The sequence below is a fragment of the Phalacrocorax aristotelis genome, chromosome 1 (assembly GCF_949628215.1).
Source record: "Phalacrocorax aristotelis chromosome 1, bGulAri2.1, whole genome shotgun sequence".
NCBI classification, from domain to species: Eukaryota; Metazoa; Chordata; class Aves; order Suliformes; family Phalacrocoracidae; genus Phalacrocorax; species Phalacrocorax aristotelis.
Genome location: NC_134276.1, coordinates 61,284,671 through 61,311,229, shown reverse-complemented (window position 1 = coordinate 61,311,229; position 26,559 = coordinate 61,284,671). Strand labels below are relative to the sequence as shown.

The following is a 26,559-nucleotide window of genomic DNA, read 5'->3' as shown; positions in this document are numbered from 1 at the left end:
GGGAAAGCTGTTATTTCCTCAGGCCCATCAGTTCCCCACACTTGCTGTGGCTCAGGGCAGGGGAGGGTAACCCAGAGCTTCCCCAGGCAGACGCTCAGCAGGGCAAGGAAGCCTTGACCTTTTCCGGGTAGTAGGAGCTTCATGAACTTTTCTCTGCCTTTGGGCGGCTGCCAGGTGGCCTCACGCACGTTACTTACGCGCCGGCTTGCCCACGGTTCAGTAGCTTGTTTGGGTCAGCGCTGCAGACCGCGAGGCGAACGCAGGGAACACTTAATCTCCAAAAATGGAACAAGAGGTCGGAGGAAGCCGAGGTTTTATTTTGAAGGTTGGTACGCTCGGGGCTTCAATGCCTAAGAGCGTTCCCATTTTGTACTGCAAATGTGGAAAAGTTTAGTGTAACACAGTAAGTTCTTCGAGCGCTGCCTGGTAATGTTACTCTAAATAACCTGCAATCCGACTGGCCGGAGCAGAGCGTTACTCCTTCCAGGTGCATGCCTGTATAAAAACCTCTGGAGCGTGCATCCGCCCACAGGAGACTTCCAAGCGCCCTCTGCCACAGCAGGTACCCACACAGCTGCCCCGCTAACCTCATCCGATGCGCCTTTGTGTTCTCTGCTAACTAACGAAGGAAATGCGTTCGTCTGAATTCTTGTATTTCAGGTCAGCCGCGGTAGCCAACAAAATCCAGCTCAGCTCACCCCTTCTATTTTGCAAGGAGTGACTACCGTTGCTGGATTTCAGTATTTGGATGCATTTACCTTGTGGACTGAAATTTGATAGAGGTTTACTATAGTGATGTTCCTAGCACTGACATTTCCTTTATTTCCTAGCATTTATATTCACCTTGTTATAATACTTTTTTTTTTTAAATTTAGTGCATGAGAACACGGGAAAATTGCATGAGCTCTAAGAAACGCGGATGTTTGCGTATGGTATGAATGTATGGCTAAGTCCTGTCTCGCAAAGAACACCCTGCAATTGCATTTCCCACATGAGTAAATGGAATTGGATTTTGCCCAAATAATTCAGGCTAAACCAGACTGTGCTGTGTAACTTTGTGCGGAGGCGAGAGAAACACGTTTCAGCAGAACTATGTTTACAGCTGAAGAACCCGGTGACGCAGCACTGCTCACTGACCTACTTTTTTTGGGGGGGCCACGTAGGTAGATTTGAAAATCTCTTTCCAAGCAACAGAATTTAGAAGTTAAGAGCTACAAAGTTAATTCTTATAGGGGATAAACTGTTACCTTAAGGTTTATCATCATCTTACAACTTGCCCTTCAGTGTTTAATTACCTCGTTAATTTTATGTGGCACTGTCAAATAGATATAATTTTGTGAATTATTATTTCTTAAGTTCTCAGGAAAGCAAGTGTGATTTTATAATTTGTTTTGTTCACAACAGTTTAAGACTGTTAATGAAATCAATATGGGTTTAAAAACTTTGAAAAGCACAGAATTTAATTATAATTTCCCTTCAGGATCATTTTGCAAAGAAATCAGCTGCTAGCATTCAGAAAGACCCAACATTTTCTAAGGGAACAGATTTTGGTTGCAATATTATTATATTAAATCAAAATGATTTGAGAGATATACCATTTTCAGTGAAATATGGATCAGAAAAATGTCAAAATAGTAAGAAACGTCAGTATTTACAATTCTAGAAGCACAGCAGCAACTTGACCATATTACACACGGGGTGTGTAATAATGCAAACACCACCTGCCTGCAAATAGCTTACTCAGTCCTTGCTTGTGTCTGTAGTCTTCAGGTACAGTTTGTCATTTAAAATGATAAAATAAAGCTGTGCATTGTTAAGGCCAAGATGCTAATAGACTTGAATTCTCAAAATTAAAAGACTAAATCTGTCCTGTAGTTTGCAGCTAAAACAAGCCCTACTTTTTACTCCAGTTTATGAAATATGTAATTCATAGTTTTGGTAGTAAGCTACATAAAAAATACAAAACCAAAACCCACCAAACCAAAAACTAACACCACTTTTCTATTTTGCAAAAACTATACCTACGAAAAGATATTATTAGAGCATCTAGAAGTCCCAGCCATACACCAGAGCCCAGTGTGTTAGGTGACATACAAGCACAAAGAGCATGATCTTTACACCCACCCCACCCCGCCCCCAGGTGTACCACCTAAGAACTCGGGTAACTGATGGACTTAAGGACCACAGCAGTCTCACCACGGTACCGGTGTAACCACTAGGCGCTGTCTAGACCTGATTGTTTTAAGAAGGGATTTAATTAAAACAACAAAACATCTTGACTTAAGCAGACTCTTCTTTCAGAGGAGCTCAAAGGACCAAGCACATGGAAGCATAGCAATTTTTATTTTGAAAATTTAATGTAATGTGTCTAATTTAATGTAGAATTTAGTCTGTACTGCATGAGTGCTAATAGGGGGGGTGTGTGTATACATATATATATATATCATGATCAGAGATGCAATTGTATTTACTGCAAGTACTTAACAGTGAATTAACAAATATATATTTACTAAGCTTGCTTCCAAGCTATTTTATGGTATGCACTGCTATGCATAGCCAACCAAAATTTTGACCTGTTGCAGTAAAAACTTATCCAAGCAAAGGAAAAAAAGAGATACAGAAGGATCACTTTCTACCCAAACTGACAAGTCAAACAGTCTACTCGTTAAACAAGCTTTTCTGGTTTTTACATATAAGGGTATTGGACAATGCAGTTTCCCCCTGCTTTGTAATTTCAGGATCGGCCTTTCACTTAAACAGGACAGATTTCATGCTACTAGAGCCTTACCAAATAAAAAAAAACCACCACCCCCCCCATAAAAAAAAATATCAAAAAAACCCCAAGCAAAACTAAGCTTTGAAAATGTAGTGCTTTGCATGTTTAAACATGTCTTCAAGTAAGTGTTTTCTGGCTGTAGCCATCACCAGTTCTAATGTTTTCTAAAACATTAAAACATGACCAGATTTTATTCTAGCTCAAGATATGAAAGAGAGGCCTTACCAAACACCAGAAGTACTTCTGATTGCATGAGATTGCACAGAAACCACTGCTGTTGTAAGGAGGCACACTTTCATGTGTGAAACATGAACACGGATGCATTCACTCATGTGTCAGGGAATGCTGTGACTGCAGCATTATCTTCAGTCTCTGACCTACCATCATCATATCTCAAATTACCCACAAAAGGTGTGTAGCTAGAACTTGTTACTAGCTAGATGGAGGCCCTTTGAGGAAAAAAATCTGAAGTAATAATAGAAAAAAACAACATCTGCAGAAATTTGTTTACTTCAAAGCACTGTCTTTTCTGAAACCCTACAAAATCACGGCCATGAGCGAGCAAACGCAGTGATCGAGGAGTTAGAACACAAATCCTGTCCTTGTGAATAAACAGAGCAGCAATACGGAATATATGAGGTATCAGTAAAACTGCAACGGTGTCAGTATCATGTGTGCAAATAAACCACCCACACAAGTCAGCAGCCACTCTGCTCCTTAAACTACCTGCAGGCATCGCTGAGCCTCTCCCCCTTCTGGCCAGGATCTCTAGAAGAGCTGCCTGCAGTATGATGCAACCCAAATTCTACGACGCTGTGCCTGCAGTGCATGTGGCTGGAGAGAGCAGACACATACGCGTTCCCAAAAATGAACAGAGGAAGGCCAGTCATGAATAAAAACAGCACGCTCCAGCCATCATGGTACGTGGGAAGGGTGAACTCGTACAGCCTCCGGCCAGAGCAAGTTATAAACCATTTTTTTTCTCTTTATACATATACAAGCACGTGTACACACGCGCGCATATACATCGGCGCTATTGCTGAAGAACACTCCAGTTAAGCGAAAAGTTTCCCTGGCACACTTCTCCCCAGGCAAACTGAGATCCAGTCCTACTCCTGCTTTTACTGCTTATTAGCTGGTATCAAGCAGTTCCTTCTTAGGCTGGGTGCTGCCCTGTACGCTGAAGACGCACAGTCATTCATAACACACACAGAGTTCTCTAAAAAGGCTTACCTATCCAAACTTCTCACCGCAATTATTTCCCGTCTGCGATCTGCATCCTCTGCAGTTCACCACATTTCAGGGTGATTGACGCTGTTCTTGCAGGAAAAGGCAACTACACGAGGAGAGACAAGAAATCAAGAGTACTGGCTACAGCAAATTAACCAGTTTTATCACAGGATTGCCAAGTCCTAGGTTCTTTGGGAAGCTGCAAATTACACAGATGAGAAGTCAGACATTGAAAGACAGCTCATCTTTCTCAGATGTTGCTTCAGCTACCAGGAGCTCACTTTGCTCTGCGAGTAGCTCACCTTTCATACTGATTAGTGGCATCCATTTAGTGTCATAAAGCTAAGATTTTGCATAAATGGTAAAGTAAACATGATAAAATAATACATATGATAAAAGCTCTGATAGTATTACTGCATTACCAGAAAGTGCTCGCAGCAACTTCCAGCGGAGTGGGGATGTCACCACTCATCACGGCTTCCTGTCCCTTCAGCGTGTCACCAAAAAAAACAAACTAAAACCAAAGCCCACCCAAATCACTGTCTTCTCCCAATCATACCTCATACAAAGAGCGCCCCCCAAGCTTTTACAACATTATTTTCCCCCTTCCATTTCAGCTCTTTTGCCATGATCTCTGCCCAGCAGCCACCGTTCCCCAACAAAATTCAAAGAGCAATGGACTGCCAAACGGAGGAAAAAGAATCCTGCGAAGAGCAGAACGACTCTGAAAACTGCACTTGCGGCTCCAAGTGTGCATCAACAGCAGACTGCAACTCAGGTTTAATCCAATTTAAATACTGCAATTGCCACGGCAGGCTAGCATTTCGTACTTTCACTTTTCTCAGTCTTCAAGTAGTAGATGTCACCGTATCTCTATTTTCTTTTCCACCGTTTCACCTTATGTTTGTAATTATTATCAGACCAAATCTACAAAAGGGACTATCTCCATAATTAAGACGTATGTTTAAAGAGGTCTCTGGATTTTATTTAGACATCTAAGAATCATTTCAAGGTTGTAATCAGAGATACGATTATAATACCTATTAATTGGGCTGGCACTGTTGAAGCTGTGGTATTACAAATGTCAACAGGCTACACTGCTCGAACGCCTACCAAGGACTCCAGACAGGCATCAATTAAAACCCACGCAAGCCAGAGCAGAATTTTTCTTTGCAGTTAAAGATAATTTTGTATCCCCTACATGGCACACTCTGGCATAGTATGAACTAGAGCATACCCCAAAACACAAGCTAACTTGGTCCTGAAAGTCTTGTAGCTGTTATTAGCAGAGTTATATATTTGAATTAGTAGATTTTTTTCTAAAAGGCTCATTTCTGTCCATACGCTGCCCACTCAAACACTCAGAACGGCAGGAAATGAGCATTACTGCTTTCGCTCCCCAGCCAGCCAGACCATCCATGTCTGGGCAGCAACCGCTCTCAAACACAATGGCCTCACAGCTTTTCTAGTCCACGGGCCTACGCACCATCTTCACAAAGTACTTTCTGCTCTTTAACAAGCTGCATACAAACAGCTGCATAAAAAAATACAAGTTGTGTCTTTTCTCTCACAGATTCACCAGTAACTCTTAAAATACTACAGAACTGGGTTCCTAAAGTTTCCCACTACTTCGATAAAGAGCACTACACATATGTTGGCCACCAGATCGTCATTCAGGAGTCCATAGAACACTTTGGAGCCGTGGTATGGCCGGGGGTAAGTACGTGACACGGCACCCAGAAAGCTGACACGAAGAAGAGCAAACCACGACAGTGGCACACAAATATCAAGGAAGCTTTCTTAGATGACACTTCTGACAGCAGAGGTTTCCCTGTGCAGAACAAAGCTGAGAAGTACTTCAGCAGAAAGCTCTGCCTTATGCCAATTTGCCAGTTCACGCCAAAAGAACTGTGGCACGTAAGTATTTGTAATTTGGATGCGGATATTGAAAAAAATTAAGAAAGGTTAACTTGAGAAGAAGTGTTCAGCTTCTTCCACGTTTCCACTCAGTCGCTGTTGGGAAGCAAACGATCAGCAGTACGAAAAGGAGGCTGAAAAAAGAAAACTGTGAGAGATTAAATAAGGGAGTTTAAAACAACTAAATATGCTTCTTTTAAAGAACAGGCTGGAACAGTTCCATTGCAGTACGGAAAACCATACCTGAAAACTTCTTCAGTCTTTGCTTCTGCAGTTTGATGCGGACTGAGAAAACTGCCTTTGAGGGAAGGGAGGGGTCAACTCATGAAGACATGAAAATTAGGATTTCAGATTTTTTCAGATCCATGTTTATTGAAAAAGCTCACAGATGATGGCAGACAGTTTCAAAACAATAGAGAAAAAGCAAGCGTATGGGTGGGTGAAACAGTATCTTATTCTGAAATGTCAGATCATCAGTTCTCGCATTAATCAGGTGTCAGAATGCAGAGGGTGAAACTTTCCAAGAAAATCGAGAGCCTGCACAAATTGGACTGGTGATTCATTAGCTGTCAGCTTTCCCAGAGCAGGTAGCCAGTGTTGCATTATGAAAAGCACAAGAGTTAAAACAGTAACACAACTCTGAAGAAGCAAGAGAGGGAGATTAGTTTCTTTGGCATCAGTTTATGTTGTTTATAAACAGCCGATTTGTGTTCTGTTGATATTTACAAAGGTCTGATAAGCAATACTTCCATACAGTGCAGTTTTTCTTTTTTATCAACAGACAAGTGTTGAGCTGGTAGATAACAACAACAACAAAAAAACAGTTTTCAAAAAAAAAAATCTGCTGAAGCCTGAACCTACTTTATGAGAGTGATAATAAACCAGAACATTACTTTTTACATATTGTTAAACCTCTTTTTTGCTGTTCTGACTGTATGGTACACATCTAGACACCGTCTATCTTGAGCTGTCAGAGGACTCACAGTGTATGGAAGTGTGTAGCAAATCCACATCCCACAAACCTAAAACTAAAAATAAGCTGTTTAAAGTTTGGGGTTTTTTTTGTGTATATAAAAAACAGGACACAATAATTTTTTCCACATTACATTTCTATGTTACAGCCTTCAGTTTTCATTGTATTTAAAAAAAAAAACAAACCCTGTATAAAAACATCTAATGAGTTTTTGTGCAACTTACCTGTTACCCCCTTATGAATATGTGTTAACTGTTTTAGGCACTGGCTTTATCTCAATATCTGGAATCAAATCAAGAACAATTCAACCTCAAAGATAAAAAAGTTTTGGAAATTGGTGCTGGAACAGGCTTGGTTTCCATTGTGGCCTGTATTTTAGGTTAGTAAATTCACATTTTCTTTTGGATTTCTTGTGAAAGATGATCTACATCTGCCACTGTCGCTTTAAGGCAATGAAGCAACAGCTGAAGTAAACTTTGTCACTGCTTTTTTTTAAAATGAAAATTACTGTAAAATACTGTTTTGTTAATAAAATAACTACCCTAGTTACTGGTGAGGGCGAAGCTGGGGAAGTTACGTAGATAAAGTGGGTGTTTTTATACGTGTGTGTGTGTATATATATGCTCAACTACATACCTATGAATTGAAACAAATTTGTGTGTTCTTTAGGAGCTTACGTTACAGCTACTGATTTGCCTGAAGTTCTTGAAAATCTGTCATATAATATTTCAAGAAATATACAGAACATGGATATGCACAAACCTGAAGTGAGAAAACTGGTATGGGGAGAAAGCCTCAATGAAGACTTCCCTGCATCAACTTACCATTACGATTTCTTACTGGCAACTGATGTTGTATACCATCAGGCAGCTCTGGAACCCCTGCTAGCAACAATGGTGTATTTTTGTAAGCCAGGAACAGTATTACTCTGGGCAAATAAATTCAGATTCAGTACAGACTATGAATTTTTGGAAAAACTTTCCAATATATTTAACACAACCATTCTAGCAGAATTCCCAGAATCGAATGTCAAGCTACTTAAAGCCACAGTAAGAGAGAATTAAAGAGAAAACTATTACTAATTCTGATGTAATGGCAGCACCTTATAGTTTGGAATGTTTTGCAGCATTACGGTGCACCTTCTGTGCATCCACGTTTGTAAAGTTGCAGTTTTATCTGAGTTTTGCGTTACAAGTTATGAAAAAAACGGTAAGACAAACGACATAGCAATTTGTCTCTGGTTGATACATTTGACCTGTTCAAACAGACCACCTTCACTCCACTGAAGGAACAATGTTAGTAGCAATAGTAAAAAGGCTTTAACAGAAAGCATTGATCTTCCAGGCTGCACTGAGCTTCTGTTGTTTGTAAGGTCTTTTCTTTCAGCAAGTTTCATTTAGATACTCCTTCAGAAAGCAATACAGTTTTCAGCTTCATTATTTGTTTTTATTAATTATAAAATAATATTTTAAAGGATCAGTGTGCACATGGTGTTTTTTTTTGATCTTCAACTTCGCACATTTATTCTGCTGTGTTGTACATTTTTAACATTATTAAACATATATGTATAGCTTTACAATACCTGATCAAGATTTAACCATCTGGCACTTTTATACATGTATCAGCCTATCCTGATACTCAACTTCACATGGATTTTTGAGTTTGCCTGAAATCACTCCAAAATGAAGATTTACAAGAGCACCTATGCATCAGCAATTCCGAGTTAAACATTGTGACAGTTTGAGAGGTTGAATTTTTCTTAAAAAAAATTAAATGTAAACTCTTGCAGACAATACAGGTAATGATGTCCCGTTACTTTAGTCTAATAAATAAGATTTTAGCTACTCTTGAAGTAGCTTTAAGGCCTTCATACAATTGAAATTAAGATCAAACAAGTTAAAATTCTGTTTACTGTAAAAAATACAGAGCTTTTACAGGTTTGCAGTTAAAAGAACTGTTAAGAACCTAACATGCATGCAAGTAAGCCTTTCCAGCCTAATTCCAAATCCTTGGTGTTGGCAGTTCTGGCACATCCATTGCCAGCAATGGGATGCACAACAAGGAAACTCCCTGATGACAGGAGTTAGGTTAACAGGTATTAAGCTGTACCCAGGTGCCTTTACTGATAAATACACACAATTTAATAATCAGCATTCGGTAATGAAAACATGCATTCCAATAAAAAGTCAAATTTATCTTTTCATATCCTGCCCCATATAAAATCACTTAAAGTTTACAATTGTTGGTTTTCTAGAATACACAGTAATCAGGTGGATACATGACAGGAAGCCAATTTTCAGTGAAAGTTGCACAATGAGTCCATCCAAGCAACTTCATTAGCTGAAGAAAAAAAAAGCAAATATTACAAATTCAGAAGCTCTAGAGCCTTATTCTTTTTAAAGCTTAAGTCCTTCCAATAAACACTGCATGGATGTCAACATCTTACTAAAGATGTCTATTATCAGAAAGATAACAGACTGGAAAACTGGTGATCCTCAGTCCTGAAAGGGGAAAAAGAAAACTATTCTATATGATCTACTGTCTTTCAACTCAACACACAAAAATCTTGTCCTAGGAGTTACAGTAATTCCCATTAATTCTCCATCTATATTCTACTAGTAATAGAATAATAGAATCATTAAGGTTGGAAAAGATCTCTAGGATCATCAAGTCCAACCATCAACCCAACACCACTGTGTCTCCTAAACCATGCCCTGAAGGGCCACGTCTACACATTTTTTGAACACCTCCAGGGATGGTGACGCCACCACCTCTCTGGGCAGCCTGTTCCAGTGCCTGACCACTCTTGCAGTAAAGAAATTTTTCCTAATATCCAATCTAAACCTCCCCTTGGGGCAGCTTGCTGCCATTTGCTCTTGTCCTATTGCTTTTTACTTGGGAGAACTTGGGAGAAAAGACCAACCCCCGCCTCGCTACAACCTCCTTTCAGGTAGTTGCAGAGAGTGATAAGGTCTCCCCTCAGCCGCCTCTTCTCCAGACTAAACAACCCCAGTTCCCTCAACCTCTCCTCATAAGACCTGCTCTCCAATAATTATGGTTAATAATAGTAAAATTAACAGTGGTTAAACAGCAACATAATGAGATTTTAAATAAGCCGAAGATCTTCGGCTAAGTCTACTTTCTTTATATCCCAAATTAAGTTCCAGAAAGTAAACCTGATAAAAATGTCAGTTACCCACAAACTAGCTATTCGAGAAAAAGACGAAATCACGATTAAAAATGGAGGCCAACCCACAAAAGCCTGGATAAAGTTAAAATCTTAAGTTTATTGAGTTCTACAGTGTAAAAGGTATCAAAAATTCAAAATATGTATACCTTACTTTTAAAAAGCTTACTCAGCATGGACATAGTCCATTACTTTACCAAATACACCTTACCTGAATGCAGTTTTTCAAGTTGTCCTTTGTTGGCTTCTCTTCTGCAAGTTTTGTGGCAAACTTGAGGCCTCTCCCATACATTTTATTTACCAATGCATGCTTATAGGCAAAAGTCAAAACCTACAACGTGAAAACAAAAACAACTTAGATATTTTAATATTTCAATCTTACAAGGCTTAACAAGTAATAGTAGGTTCAGGTAGCAGAAGCGATTTAAACAAAGTAAAACATTTACACAAGATAGCTTGCATTTTTCTTTGCAGTAAAACAGATGATTCACAGTCGTAGTTATAAACATGAATTTCCTAGAGATTATTTCTGAGTTCATGAACATATTTGACTTCAGAACATCTTATGTAACACAAATGTCACTATTCTAATTTTTTTATTCATCACATTTCTAGCTTCTTTGGATTTTCATTCTCTAGAGGCAACTGTACGGTATAAAAAAAATTTAAGAAATCAAGAACAAGGCAGGTATATCTTTGACCCACCGAAACAAAGACCCAATTGAGAGTTTTGATTCCTAGGAAGTCCTAGACTTCCCAAAGAAACAAGTATGAATGTACACAGTGAATGATATACACACACACAGAGAAATGCACGTAATTATAAACAAGCAATGAAGACAGGAAAGCATGAAGACAAGCCTCAGGTTTTGGGTCAGCTCCTCACTACTGGTAATTTAAATTTATTACGAAGAGGTTGATAACACTAATTCTAAAGAGACCGCTTACAATACTTGTCATTGCTATAACTAAATTGTGCAAATGAATGTGTCTACTTAAGAGCTAATGTAAAATAAATCAGGTTCTTAACACCCAAACACTGACAGCGCTCAGGTGTTCCGAGATAGTTCGTACCATTTCACCAGTTACAGTGCTAAGAATTAGTGCAAGACATTGTTTCATATATTCCCTTTGGACCATTCATAAATAGCTTCCACCCCATTTTTTTACTGAAGAGTGACATAGCAGCAAAGTTGGTGAATATGGTGGTGTTTCTTTCTATTGCTGACAAAGTTTATGAAATCTCATATTAGAGTTTGCAGTTCACTTCCCCTCACTCATTACAGTATTCTTCCTTTCCTCTGACCCCTCCAACAAAAGCTACGTTTTCCCAATGTCCATTTAAAATACCCCATTAAAAAAATCTAATAGAAACACTTCAAGGATGTTCAAAAATAAATATTTTGCATTACAGAAAAAAAATTAAGAATATAAACATTAAGGAACCTGAGATGCAAATCCTCAAAGATTGAAGAACCGGCCTAATTTTAGCTCCCTGAACACTTCCATTGAATGTTTATCAGACACACAAGTCTTTGTAGGATCAATACTTAAAAGATTGAGCTAAAAAAACCCAAAAAACCCCACATGCTTAAATATCAAGCAAGTAATGGTGTAATTTCGAAGCTCTAAAGTATATGCCAAGCACTCAAAGTTGCTCATTCTTCTTCTGCCTTCAAGTACGTGTTTTGTTATGTTGAAGTATTCACTTAAGCTGTTGTAGCTTAAAACACACACATATATGCAACAATGAGCATACAGCACTATTCACGTACAGATTTTTCCAAATATTGCTATTGGAAGAATACTTTGCATGCTGCACTCTCAATCCAACTATTTTGGATGTCTTCCTAAAGCAACGCACATTAGCAAACACTTCTGAATAACTGCTCAGTGGATCCATTAGCAGGTTTAGTTAGTTAAACTAAACTTCACAAAAAGAAAAAAAATCCCTTCTGTAAAAGACAATAGAACCACAAAACCAAACCAAACAAAAAAAAAAAAAAAAGGAAAAAAAGAAAAAATGCATCAGAGCTCTCAGCAAATAAAACATATCGGAGGCTAACCAGAAATAATGTCACTGCTCTATTAAGAAAGCTCTTACCTGACCCTGTAAGTTTTGAATGGTTATTGAACATCAGTGATAAAGGCAGGAGGAAAGCCACTTGACAGCATTTCTTTCGTAACAGGGCTTCCTAGAGTTTTTGTGGCAAGAAAACAAAGCATTTTACGAAACACCCTTGCTCTGGCCAAATAAAAGTTTGGGTATTTCTAAATGAGAAGAAAAGTTCTCTGCTGGACCAAAAGGTTGAAAACAATGCTCCAAGAGCTCTTGATAAGAGACAATAATTTATGTCTTAGTGCTTGGAAAAAAAACCACAATCAACTGTATACGACTTAAGTATAACTACTAAAAGGTCATTAGCACTTCAGAAGTTAAGAATAATGCATGAGATGCTTTAAAATCAGAATAGGTTTACAAACAAAAAAATGTTAGATAAGAAATAATACTTTATAACTTGTACACATATTGTTCAAATTAAGCCTTATAATTAAAATACTGCAAGCTTTACAAGATCACGGAAGTGACGATCATGATTCCTTGACATGTGTAAACAATATGTAAACTGAAGTGCTGTTAAGCTGTAACAGAGAAAACAGCTGCTATCTGAATGTATAACAGCAGCAAATAAATGAGTTTGTACTATCTAAAAGCAGCTGCTAGATGAAAGAATAGGAATGAATTTTTAAGTATTTGATATTATTTCATAATTCCCATAAAATAATTAAGGTTAGCTTTCAAGTGATATGGCCCAAATATTGGCCAAACAGCAATAAACAAAGGGTAATAAGAGAAAGCAATGCATAATTCTAGGATACTGGGAGGAAATCACTGTTAGATACTATCTTCCCCAAGGTAATTGCCTGTAACTGTGCTAAAAGCCAGACCCATGAAAGTGATAGGATGTCCATCTCCTAATTAGCTGCCTCATTTGACACTGGCTACATAAAGATGCATATTTAGGACAGTAAAATGCTGAAACGATCTCTCCCATGACATCTGCCGGGGCAACGTATTTAAAAGCCTGAAAACACTCTTGAAAAAAAAGTACACTTTTTGGATCCAGCAACACTGAACTACCTAATAAAACTTTTCTAGTATCCTAATATTGTTACCTATGAAAAGGAAAACAGACTTGTATAATCAGTTACTTACATCTTAATCAAATGTTTAAATAATGATCTACATTTACAAGTGATTAAAATACTAGGTTAAGCAATATAATCCATAGATAACACACTCCAACTACTTGCAAGAACACTAAAGTTGTAATGTTTATAATTACCAGAAAACAAGTTTTTTTCAGGTCCGTATACATACATGGTAATAAACTAAGGTTTCTTAGCTACATTTGTTGACTCCTCTCTGCTCTATCAACTAGCCTATTACAAATAAAAGCAATATTCATATTAAAAAATTGACTTATCGTATTTTCAAGAGAGGGAGGATGTTAAGGGAATCAATTAGAGAGCAACAAGGTTTTGGCAGTGACTGCATATGAACAGCTGGAGGAGACAGCTGCATCTGACACTGCAGGCAGTAATATGAAAAAGAAATCCAGGTTAAAGATGTTTAAGAGACAAGATGGGAAGGTCTGGATCTTTTACTTGTTTTTAAACATGACTTTTTGCTTATCCTCAACAGTTAATTTAAAGGTTGAGAGGTATCAAATTCTACAGAGGAGTAGTCATCCCCAGTAACAAACAGGCAACATCCTACTACTCTCCTGTAGCACTTTTGTTTGAAACTGGGGATTTTGGCCTACAAATTTTAAAGCTATAATCTAGGTAAAAGAAAAATTGCACAACTTGTATCCCATTCATAAAACCCCTAAAGCACTATCACAAATGTGTTAGCATGAATCAAACAAATAGAGCTGTCTCAACTGGAGTTTATTTGAAACATTTTGTGTACACGGGGGACAAATATTTTCTTTCACATTTCATTTAAAATAAACCTTCAGAGACAAGTGATCTAACTAGAACAGCTGAAAGTGTGATCAAATGCACTTACTGTCAAAAGTCAGCACCAACTTCCCTACGTACTTGCTACAATATGGGGACAAGCACTTCAATGGAAAACAGGCAATTCAAAGCAACTAACAAATGCTGTGTGGCAACACAGATGTTACACCTGCAGAGGAGAGCTGAAACAAGTCATAGTACTTGGTTTACTAGAGGATGAGCAGAAACGCACAGAGAAGTGATGTTCCTGATTCATCTTTAAAAACAACATAGAAGAAAACATGGTCTCTTTGTTTTCAAAATTTTACTTAGCCTTTTAATCACTGACATCTGGATGAACTTTGACTTATAGGAAGCTTAGAAGTAAAAACACTTAGAGCAATGTTTCTACCTAAAGCCATATATATACTTGAATGGTCAGCGCAGTATTCAAGTGCCTTATTTCCATCCTTTCTCACTCAGTTGTTCCATCTTTCTAGTGTCAATGCCACAAAGCCATGCCCACATACAGGAAGAGCTCCACACTTTCGTTTCCAACATAGTGCTTTAGAATAAGCTGGCTGCCCCTTGGGGACTCTCAATGGAAGGACGTTCACACAAGGTCTAGCCCTGATCCTACATCAATACTCCACTCTATCTCTCCTCCTTCCAAACCTCTTCTACTCCCCAAAAGGCAAATGAGTCATGCAAGGTTAGGTGATAGAGCCAAGTCACAACACTTCATTTTATCAGTCTGGTTTAAGTCAGTCCAGGGTAGCATCACAGAAAGGGCATTAAAGCCATAACTTCTTGTTTTCTATACCAAGGTGAATTTTGCCGAGCACACGTCAGCTGGACTGACAAACATAATCAAAGCTTTTGCCCTTACCCTAGCAGAAATACTTGTTTCTTTGACAGGATCTGTTTTGAAGCCTTAAACGCTACTTGACAAAATTAAGTCCTCAACATTGTTCCTAATCTCCCCATCTCAAAGGAAGGAACAGCACAGTTCCCCTTAAACGGTCAAAACTCCAAATTTTCCTCTAACAGTCTGGAAAATAAAAATATTTGCACTAAGCTATTCAATCTGTTTTTAAAATAGCAAAATATTGCAGAAACACAACAGCATTTTGCATACAACACTGAGGTGGAGATTTATACAACTGTTTCTTCCAAATAGACAGAAGCAGCTGCAAAGGAGGAAGGCCAAAGGCCACTGCAGATATTTAAAACATTCTATTGGCTCATCTCTAGGGCAGAAGACACTTATTTTTATTCAAACAGGAAGCTGAGAGAGCTTTAAGCACAGTGCCACTTACAAAACTTGTCAGCCATTAGAAATAAAAATTAATGAATACTGATCAGACAGCTAGAACATACGATGCAGTTTTGCAGAAATGGGTGGAATGAAGGAACTGTAAAGTATTAAGTTAATTTTCGAAGAGAAGTTACAGCCCATGACACACCTGTACAGCTATTCTCACAGTTTACAACACAGACAGTAGGAATACAACTGTATATTTTTTTCTTATGCTTTTTTGTATCAGGTCATGTCATAATTATGTAGTCTTGGTCATTAGTAGTGACCCTTTAAAAAACAAAAAGCTGTATAAAGCATAACTGGATCCTCATCATAAGTTTATGATTTTGAACAACCACAGACTATTCTGTCATTGGCTGGAAACTGTAGTGATGACAAATGAAACAGCTGGTTTGAACAGTGTAATTGCTAACTACAGCCAGGTCCTAAGAAAACTACTAGATGGACATGAGACCTGTTAGTAAAGGAAATGAAAAAATATGAACAGCAGCAAGCATGAAACTTCTAGGAAGCAATAAAGGTAAAACAAAAAAAGTGTTTTCTCAACTAAAAATAACTCCCTCTGCCCTAGCCTGAGTCCTTTTCTCCAAATCTGTTATCATGGAAAATCATTAGAGTGCTCTACTATCTCCTTAAAAAGCAACATTCTCAATCCTATCAAGGCTCAAGTCATTTTTCCCACTCCTCATCCCGTTCAAAGAGTTTCCAGAAAAAGAAAACCTCAAAGTATAGAAGCGAACAATTAAAAGTCTCAGTTCCAATAATCATATGAAAGCTTTGAGTAGCAGCACATATTTCTTTCCCTTCCAACTTTTTTCCCCACCTTATCTATAGGTACGGCTAGGTTTAGAATTACTGAACAGTATCACAGGAGAGATGAGAGGATACATCCATCATGTGATCTTTAGGCATGCTAAATTGATAGCTAGCAAAACTACATCATTACTAACCAACATACATGCTCCCAGATCACAGAAAGCATGAAGAAAACCACCAGAGAAACTAGTGAGCTAAACAAATTACTTGCCAAGCAGTCATGAATCACAAAACGATTCAACATAGAAATGAGCTCTGGAGATCGTCTAGTCCAATCCCCCCGCTCAAAGCAGGGCCAACTATAGTAGGTCACCCTGGATCATGTCCGATTAAGTTTTGACTGCCTCCAAGGACTAAGACTTCACCAACTCTCCAGGCATTTGTGGCATTTCATCACCCTCACAGGGAAAAAAAAAGCCAAAACCAAACACCCTCCACCCACACCCCCCAGAAGAAACACAGAAAAACCAAGAACCAACTTTTTCTTAAGCAGAAGTTCCTGTGTTTCAGTTTTTGCCCACTGCCTCTTGTCCTCCTGGCACTGGGAACCACTGGGAAGAGTCTGGCTCCATCTTTACTCCCCCATCATATATCTATACACATACACAAAATCTCCTTGAACTTTCTCTTCTCCAGGGTGGAGTCTCAGACTCTCCTCGTACACAGATGCTCCACTCCCTCAATCATCTTTGTGGCCCTTGTAATACTGCTTATAGTAGCAATCATAACTGTACCGATATAGGGCAGTTTGTCCAGCAGCAAGACAACACAGAGGATAAACTGTATGAGGGCCAGGCAGGGTTGAGTAAGTGAGGCTATTCACAGGTAAAAGACAGAAAGGCTGCAGAAAAGCACAGTACAAAGATGTACCCCAGGGGTCATTATGATGAGGTACGACAGGCTTATTTATCCATTTTCAGAAGCCACCCATTTAAAATACCCAGAGCACTCTAGAATGTTTCTGGGCTAAAAGTACCACCAATGTACTCATTTTGGCTAGTTAATTGTCTTCACAGTAACTACTATGGGGCTATGTTTTGGATTTGTGATGGAAATAGTGTTGATAATATACAGATGTTTTCATTGAGAAAAAAACCCAAACATAACAAAGGGCGATAAACTCCCAACAAGAGGTCTATATTGGCATTGGCAGTTTTTCCACTGAAATTATTCCCATCAGCTTTAAAAAATCAAAATACAGAAGTAAATCAGGAGTCACTATACTGGAACACAGTACCGTATTTACAAATAGCAAGAAAATCATGTGCCAGACAATATGATTTCAGCACAAAACCTGCTACCGCAGGATATTATAATCACTTAAAGATTAGAAGAGGAATGCCGAAGGTAGGTAGGTGTACAAGAACATATATATTAAAAGAAGTGAGGGTAACCACTATCAACCTTTGTGTTCAGGGCTCCAGCTAAAGCACAAGTTCTTACCAGGAAGATTATTTACTAATAAGGAAATTAAGCAATTTTTTTATTTCAGAGTTTTTCTTTTGTAACTGTGTGAAGTGCTTTGGCAATTCAACTGAATGATATACAAATACATTGGTCACTTCATCTTCCACTAAAACACAGCTATACCCAAGAGTTACATACAGCAACTAATTAATATTCAATAACTCTACAGTTAAACATAAAGTCAAACTCTAAAGTTAAAAGCTATGCAAGTAAATCACCTACAATGGGTATTTTTTCTTCTTCTGGAATAGCTGTCTTGAACGAAGCAGACAAAAATTTAAATCTTAGGATTAGGAACCTTGAAATGACAGGGAAATCTGTCCTAATAAATATGTAAGCAATTATTTCTAAGACTTTCTTCCTTTACCTCTACAAACATTACTGAGAGTAAAACACAAAGCTTCTCTTGTCCATAGTGTAGAAGAGGCTACAGAATACAGGACTGAACAGAGTAAGGATGCTACATACTTCTCTGTGTGTACAGCTAGAACAGCGTAGAGGCTAATCAAAAATATTCCCTGAAAGGTACAGAAAGAAGTAATTCAGCAGAGCAAGCAGCTTTTCCATGGGAAGCTGGTACTGTTCTATACCCTTCTCTTAACCTCTACATTCACATGCACAGAGATGGGCTTACCACGGATTTGACAGGCTAGCAAAACCTCTGTGGAAAAAGGTCATTAAGGAATCACAACATATGGGGACAGCATGAAAAAGTAGAAGGGAGGAATGTATGAGGCTGTGCACACAGAGGCGGTGCATAATTCCAGGAAAAACCATCAAAAAACACAACATGCAAAAGACAAAAAAAAATCTGCTCTGTGCTCTTACCTTGCTGTCAAAAAGATCAGTCCATTTTGTTGTCTCCCAGAATGTCTCTGTCAAAGCGTCTGAGCAGCTCTCATGATCCTCATCTTTGCCTTCTGCATCACTGGAAGCAGCCCCTTCTTGGGCCTGTAGATGAAGAAGTTGGTCAGCCAGTGCACTTCCTTTTCGACAAAGTGCATCCACTAAAGTAGTCTTCTGTTTTTCCATTTCACTAGAAGAAAAACAGCATGAAAAATACTAAGGGCTTTTTACAGCTACCTCATTAAGAACAGACTGAGTGCTCTACTGAGTTTAAGCTAAAAGTTTACAGCAGTTAGTACACACAAAATGAAAATAAGCACAAAGATTGTTTTTAAAGTGTGGCTATTTACTATAAATTAATCTAACTGTAAAAAATTACCTAGAGACACCATGCATTAAACAAGCTCAATCATTCTTCTAAGTCTGAAATCCTTCGATGCCTTAAGGCAAGGGCAACTCAACATTCTAAAATTGAATACGCCAGCATCTAGAAATATAGCTTTATGGTTCTTGGCATTATAAACAGAGAGAGTCAAATCCACCACTAACATAAGCAGATACAATTCTGCTGACTTCAAAGGAATTGCACCCTTTAAAGCACCATTGAATTTGGTGTTCAATTTCAGATGTTAGATTCAACCACATGACCTAATGGGTCAACTTACCAAGAAATATTTAGAATGAAGTTTATTAGGTCATAGCTTTACTTTTATATCAGCAATTCCAGAACTCTACACAAATATTCTGGATAGCTAGAACAGACAGACTAGTTTTAAAACTGAAATCTGGTATTTTATCTAAAATAATCAACAAATATGCATCTCCCATTTTAAGAGACTAATCTCCAAGTCTGCTGCTCTATTTGCAACTAAAAGAGCACCACGCCACACACTGCAAAATCCACCAGTTATTCTCCAGACTAGGGTGTCACCTCCAAAATACTGTCTTCCTAAGGATATACACTGGGAATTCAGAGAAACAATCTAAAACTATAGAAGAAAAATTGGTCTCAAAAATACTCTGAAGCACAACTGTGGTCGGCATGCTTTTCACAAGTGAAATCTTTTGCAAGCAGTTACTTCTCTAACTGCTGTCAATTTTTCTTCAAATGCAGATCCAAAAGGTTGCAAAGTATTATGAAAAAGGCAGGTAGCATTCAAAACACACACCTCTAAACCAATATTCTAGTGGTCCCTCTGATTTGCAATTAAGCTTGACAAAAAAACTTAATACCCCATTTTTCTGACACATTTAAATACTGAAAGCACCCCTCTATTTTATTTAATATTTCTAAGTAAAAATTTGAAAGTTTCAGTGTTCCTGCATTCTGGAGATAATAAGAGAACAACACAATTTTGCAGTCAAGTTTGAGATTGCCTGTGCCCCAAAAAAGTAACACAAGTTATTCAAAAAGGTTATAGTCGTTCCATTTCTTATAAGCAGAGACAAAGGACATAGATTACAGAAATAGGATGCAAGAAAATTATTTACTGGGTAGGTACTTTTTTATAGTAGTTGCATCAGGCCTGGGATCAGTCTTCATGGCAAAATATACTGCTAATGCTGTCTGATCAATATGAGAGATTACAGTATTTGCAGCTTCAACAATTTCATCAAGTCTTTTCATTCGTTCCTAAAGGAAGAATAAAAAAAAGGTGTTTAGCACTATGAAATCACACTAAAACGCTGATACTACTAATATAGGGTAATTGCAAAGGTATGCAGCAATAACATTAGATAATTCAACATGTCTTTTTCTCTACTTTCTCCAACTTTTGATTAAAAAAACCCGACTAGAAGTCTGCATTATGAAGATTTCCCACATACGTAGTCTGTTTCACTGAAAACAAACTGTAAAGTATGAGGTGGGTATATGTAAAATGCAGAGTTTATAGAAAGAAAACCACCTTTCAGTACAAATGAATCCTCTTAAATAATGGTAGCAGTTATTCATTTCAGAAATAAATATGAAATCAGAATCAAGTAAACAGAAAAGTATTCAAGCTACTGACATATAAACAAAACTGTTCAAGTTAAACAGAAAAAAGCAGACATATGTAAACCCTTCTGTTCACAGTTCTCATTTTTAGAGAACAACGACAGATAGCGGATTTAGCTGCGTCATTTCAAGGGGTTACTGCCCTCAGCTGTCTGAGCAATTCTGCTAGAAGAAATTGCCAATCCAATAGAGGAATGGAATGGTCTGTGTGCTTCTTTCAGTAACCATCATTTAGAATTATATTCTTGTAGCCTAAACCAGTGAGGAAACTTACAATGTGTTTAACTTAGCAAGGAGTCAATGATAAGCAAACATACTATAGGTAGGCGTACTTTCTGCTGTGGAATTAAGTAAATCACGGTCAGTTAGGGAGGCATCTGTCAATCTACTTAGGAATTTCTGCTTTATACTATTGAGTACAGCTATGGCAGTCAGTTCAAGAACAAACACGTATGAAGAAAGACTCAGTTGGTCAGGCTACATGAATGTGTTGAGACAAATCAAGTTTAGAAAGTGGTAGATAACCTTTTCAGAATCCAGCTGATGAAGTCTTGCAACGTACAATGGAAGATGATTAGGAAAAGCTTCTTTCAACTCATTGTACATGTCAGAAGTATCCAGCCTGGAAGAGAGGAGGACATAGCATGAAAGTACAGATTCTGGATTGTTTTTTGTACACCTGATTCAAGCTTGTGTAGTCATGACAGCAGACGTACTTGGTCATCCACTGAATTTTTAGATCTCTTAAAGCTTCAGCAAATTCTTCTTTTACATCTTTTTCTTTTTCCTGTTCTCTTTCTTTCTCTTTGCTGCCATTTTTACTCTTTGATGGCGATGGTATCAGATGATAGTGAACAGTAAGGACATCCTGGAGGTAGGAGGAGAGACACATACTGAGAGGGATACAGCACACTTTTTTTCTGATGCTATATAAAAGCTAAATCATAGCAAGCAACAACACGTACACTGAGTAAGAATTCTGAGAGAAAAGATATTAGTCATTAAGAATTCAAGAACTGCCTTAACTTTTCATCTTAAGCATTGCAAGGATGTAAATATTAAAACAGCATACTAAGTGTAAGACCAGAAAGCCTAAAATTTAGCAAGTTTGACATTTTTGTATTCACATAATTTTACATAATATTAGTCAGGGAATCAGAAGGGTGGGTTGTTTTTTTTTTTAATAAAACAAGCAAATAACTTGGTTAAAAAGCAAAGGCAAAAAATCAGGTAGAGACCCTATCCTACAAATCTGGCAATAAACAAATGAATAAATATGATTGAGTTCTGAAAAAAAAAATACCACAGTAGCATAAATATGAAACACGCCACAGGATACAAAGTTTATTCTTCCTAAGACAGTATTTCTTCCATGTGCCTACTGAAGTAGCTGATGCATCCAGTGAACTGTTTTCCAGTTTGCTGCTACAGATTTTTCAATTCCACCTGTATCTGTGCTCAAATTAAGTAGATGCAACAGCAAGATTTTTTTCAACCCTATATGCTAGCAGAGAAATACCACTACAGTTTGAGTTCATGCTAGACTAGTCAACAACTACTCTGAGGAAGTCAGCTACAGGTATTTAGAAGGAAAATCCTAACTGATGTTAGACCACGCTCTGAAGTCCATTTCCTAAGATGATTTACATATAAATTTGCAAATAAGCCAGCATTAGATTTCAGTCATTATTTCTAAAACGTTACAATTGCTGGGGAAGGCAGTTATGTTGGTTTGGGTTTAATGTTGCAATTTTTGAAAAAGCCTGTCTCCAGACAGTGAGGGCCCATTTCCCATTATTTTACGCATAGGATATTTCGCGGAGGAGATCACTTAAGTTTAAACCCTCTAGATACCATTACTCTGCTGCAACATTGTAAAAATATTGTGCTGCATGCTCACCTGCTGTGGCATTTAATTATTAATACCAGTTATTTCAAGATACATTTGTGGGAATATGTTTCCCATATACGAGGTCAGTGTTGCATAATGAAATGAAATCTTACATGCAAAATGGAGTTATTTCAGGTTACTTGAACAGTGAGTATAAAGGTGACTGTTAGAATCTGCTATGCATAATCTTGAAATAACAGACCTCAACACTACACTTCTGAAACTATTCAAGAACATTGATGCAGAAAAGTTTTATTTGAACTGATAGTTCCAACAGACCAGCAGCTTGCTATGGGTTGCTGAAAACAATACAGGTAAGAGAAAGTTACATCAATATTCCCTTAAAACAATTTTTCCAGCTACTTTATATGTAACCACAGATGAACCACAAAATTCACATTTACGTATTTTTGTTTAAAACTTAGTTTAGATTACTGATCTACATTAAAGTGTAGCTTTCACAGGAACTATCCTGCACACGTGCATTTCAAGTATGAAGTGCATGACCAGGCAGTACACTTAAAGACTTCATCAAGACCTAGGCCAGTGCATGACAAAACAGGCCATGAAGGCAAACACATGTAGTGGAGGATACAGAAGTCAGGAACATGGTATGGGGCTGGCTAAGGTAATTAGAATGGTTGAAAGCAACAACATTGTTCATTAAAGCAAACCAAACATTTTAAGATGCCTAGGAGGTTAGTTCCGTAGAAAAGTCTGAATCAGTACTTTACAGAGTTTTTAAAAAGACTTCCTCTACTGAGACTACTAAGATACTCGCCTTCCTAGAAATATTCTCCTAATATTTCAGTATTTCATTCTTGAAAGTCCTCTTTGGTCTTACTTGGCAACATATGTTTGGAATTATGTATCTAAATGGTCTCTGCACTTTCAAGCCTTGTCTATATGAGAAGGCTCTACTACCCCTGGTTTAAGTTGCAAACCAAGTGTACCACTTACGTGGATGAACACTCATTTAAGAGATTAATCCTATGTAGCTAAACTATCAACAGTAAAATGGCATCTCCCCATTCTCTCAGGTAGCTATTTTTGGTCTCATGAGATCCTGCAAGCATTAAAAGCTATGACCATTGAAGGGAAAACAATGAGCTTCAGAACTAGGCACCCTCCTTTTTCAAAAGAGCTTACAGAGAGAGGCACACTCTACAGACATCAGACCTTTTTCCATGGGATAAATAAGGTGTAGGCGCTTATCACATTTAACTAAACTACCACAAGACCATAAGATGAACTGAAGGCTTCTTTCTTTCTCCATTTTGTCTCTAAACACTAGCATCATTTATAAAACTTGGTAAGCCCCTAGATACCAGAAGATCCCAGAATGCCACTGTCATTGCCATTACAGAAACATTCATCATTAGAGATTAAGGAGAAGAAAGGCAACTCTTCACAATTCAATGCTTTAATCTGTTTTCTTATTCAAACTTCACTCTAACTACTCCACAGCAACAGAATTGCTACAGTAGTGTACTAGATTTGATTTTATATATACACCTATAGAAAGATACAGAGCTATAGACAGAGAAAGGCAGCAAAGCAAGCATATTATCCACTGAAAAAATGACTTTAAGGAAACTTTCAAATTCATGAGAAAGCTGCCCTTCATTTATCCTCTTAAAAAAATAAGCAATATTAAAAACTTTGTAAGCATACAGAATATGCATTTTGGCCAGCGTACTCTGTGCAGTTTGATAAGCCTCAGTGAGTTTACTTTTAACTAGAAACTCCACACATAAGCAAGCACAATGACCTCCAAACAGTCACCTCTTAAAAAAGCTAATTAGTAGTTAATTTTGTTTAAAGATTTGAATTTAGATTTTTGTCTAATGATTCAACATCTGCTACTTTATGTGGAAAAGACATATGAACTACTGTTATTTGTACTTTAAAGCATTCACCGCAAAACTAGGCACAGAAAAAAGCTCCATGAAGGAACACATGCCAGGTCACATTTCCCATTTAAAAAATACCACGCCCATCTGTACACAGACACAGCTGAATGTGCATATGGAATTTGTATCTGCTTTAAGATGCATGCAATTTGTGCAACATTGCTTACTTTAACGGTGATACTCTTATTTAACTGAAAATTAATGAAGTTTCTTAAAGTCACCAGCCAGGCTTACACAAAATTATACCAGATGTGCTTCATCCTATTTTTGAAGGCCCCCTGAGTCACAGGGATAGTGTCTTAATGCTCGAAGGAAACCATCCTTTTATGTTTGACTTCACAATGGTATTTATTAGTCTTCCACTAGTACCTATCCATACTTGCATAATGATTTCTTGCTTCAAAGTGGAGGAAAGGATGGCAGAGTAGGAAGAAAGATGTAGAAATTTTCTATCCCTTAGTTAGTTGTCACATATTGCTGTTCAAAAGCTGCATTATGTAAAACAAGAAGAAAATTCTTCTTACAGACCAGAAAAAGTCTATGATCTGTTTTTATTCTATGTTCAAAACAAAACTGGGAGATAAGCGGAAAAAAAAATCAGATTATAACTGCATTACAAAAGTTAGATTGTGAAAGAAGAAAGGAACATAGAACCAGTTTGTTTTTCCCATGGTTCTTTAGCACGTGCCTCCCCATTACAGACCAAGGGCACTTTGAAGCATATATCAGCTTCCCAGACCACAACAGTAGGGCACACTCTACTTCAGTGGGGATCAGTTCAAAGGAAAAATCACTGAATTATCTACTTCATACATATCACAGGTTCAGCAGTCAGACAGAAAGGATTTTTTTTAAAAAAAAAAGTCCAGACATACTGAAGACAGGAAGACAATAAGTAAAAACCCATGCCCAAGGGTTGCTTTGGGTTTTGTTTCAAGTTTGGGGTTTTTTTTTTTAGATAAAATTAAGTTCCCCAGAGTAACTGTTCGAGCAGAAAAGTATGGATTAGGCATACAATTTTGCTGTATGTGTCTAGTAAAATAAAGACACCCGTTTATTCTGTGTAAAGAACCCATTGAGATTTTTGTCCAGTTATAAAAGAATTAACTATCATCTTTGGAAGATTAGGCTGCTTTTCCCTGGCATAACCTCAAACTGCTTTCATGGATAATAAAGAAACTGTTGAAGTATGGGCTGGATAAGCAGTGAGGTGGATTGAAACCTGCTAAATGGTCAGGCCCCAGAGGGTGGTGATCAGCAGCACACAGCTGGAGGCCAGTAACTGCTAGTGTACCCCAGGGGTCACTACTGGATCGAATTGTGTTCAACATCTTCATTAATAGCCTGGATGATGGGGCAGAGTGCACCCTCAGCAAGTTTGTGGATGACATCAATCTGGGAGGAGTGACTGATATGCCAGAAGGTTGTGCTGCCATCCAGGCGGCCCTTAACAACCTGCAGAAACGGGCTGACAGGAACCTCATGAAGTTCAACAACAAGAACTGCTAAGTCTTGCACCTGGAGAAGAACAAACCCATGCACCACTACATGCTGGGAGCCACCCAGCTGGAAAGCAGCTTGGCAGGAAAGGACCTGGGGGGTCTGGCGGACACCAGCTTAAATGTAAGCTAGCAATGTCCCCTTGCGGCAAAGAGGGCTAATGGTATCCTGGGCTGCATTAGACATACTACCAGCAGGTCGAGGGCGGTGATCCTTCTCTACTCTGCACTGGTGAGGCCACTCCTGGAGTACTGTGTCCCATTCTGTGCTCCCCAGTACAAGAAAGACATGGACATACTGGAGAGAGTCCAGTGAAGGTCCACGAAGACGATGGACTGCAGCATCCCTCCTGTGAGGAAAGGCTGAGAAAGCTGGGATTGTTTAGCCTAGAGAAGGCATTCTTGGGGTGGATGAACAGGAAGCATTTGGGGATTGATCTCATCAATCTGTGTAAAAATGTTTAGGGAGGGTGTAGAGAAGTCCAGGCTCTTTTCAGCAGTGCACAGTGACAGGACCAAAGGCAATGGCCACAAAGAGAAGCACAAGAGGTTCCCTCCGGACATCAGGAAATACTTTTTCACAGCGGGAGTGACTGAACACTGGGCACAAGTTGCCCAGATTGGTTGTGTAGTCTCCATCCTTGGAGATATTCAAAAGCTGTATGAGCATGATCCTGGGAAACTAACTCTAGGAGGCCCTGCTTGAGCAGGGGGATTAG

At 38.3% G+C, this 26,559-nt stretch overlaps 2 protein-coding genes across 4 annotated transcripts in view; one reads left to right on the top strand and one right to left on the bottom strand.

Annotated features, from left to right (window-relative positions):
• Positions 1 to 261: 261 nt before the first annotated feature.
• Positions 262 to 8,084, top strand: METTL21C (methyltransferase 21C, AARS1 lysine). The gene is made up of 5 exons (XM_075090259.1): positions 262 to 562; positions 4,624 to 4,784; positions 5,580 to 5,722; positions 7,158 to 7,275; positions 7,566 to 8,084. Exons 2-5 carry the CDS (start codon positions 4,634 to 4,636, stop codon positions 7,958 to 7,960), a joined length of 807 nt encoding a protein of 268 aa, XP_074946360.1. The 5' UTR covers positions 262 to 562; positions 4,624 to 4,633; the 3' UTR covers positions 7,961 to 8,084.
• Positions 8,085 to 8,320: 236 nt separating this feature from the next.
• TPP2 (tripeptidyl peptidase 2) overlaps positions 8,321 to 26,559 on the bottom strand; it is a 58,892-nt gene continuing 40,653 nt past the window's right edge. For 2 of the 3 annotated variants that reach the window (XM_075090243.1, XM_075090234.1), the window contains 6 exons: positions 21,254 to 21,405; positions 21,063 to 21,159; positions 20,041 to 20,171; positions 18,521 to 18,728; positions 10,295 to 10,414; positions 8,321 to 9,236 (listed from right to left, as the gene is read on the bottom strand). In XM_075090243.1, coding sequence (XP_074946344.1) covers positions 9,147 to 9,236; positions 10,295 to 10,414; positions 18,521 to 18,728; positions 20,041 to 20,171; positions 21,063 to 21,159; positions 21,254 to 21,405 — 798 coding nt within the window. In that variant the 3' untranslated portion in view covers positions 8,321 to 9,146. Of the gene's footprint in view, positions 9,237 to 10,294; positions 10,415 to 18,520; positions 18,729 to 20,029; positions 20,172 to 21,062; positions 21,160 to 21,253; positions 21,406 to 26,559 lie in introns of all 3 variants that reach the window. The other variant, XR_012660195.1, reaches the window with a different exon arrangement.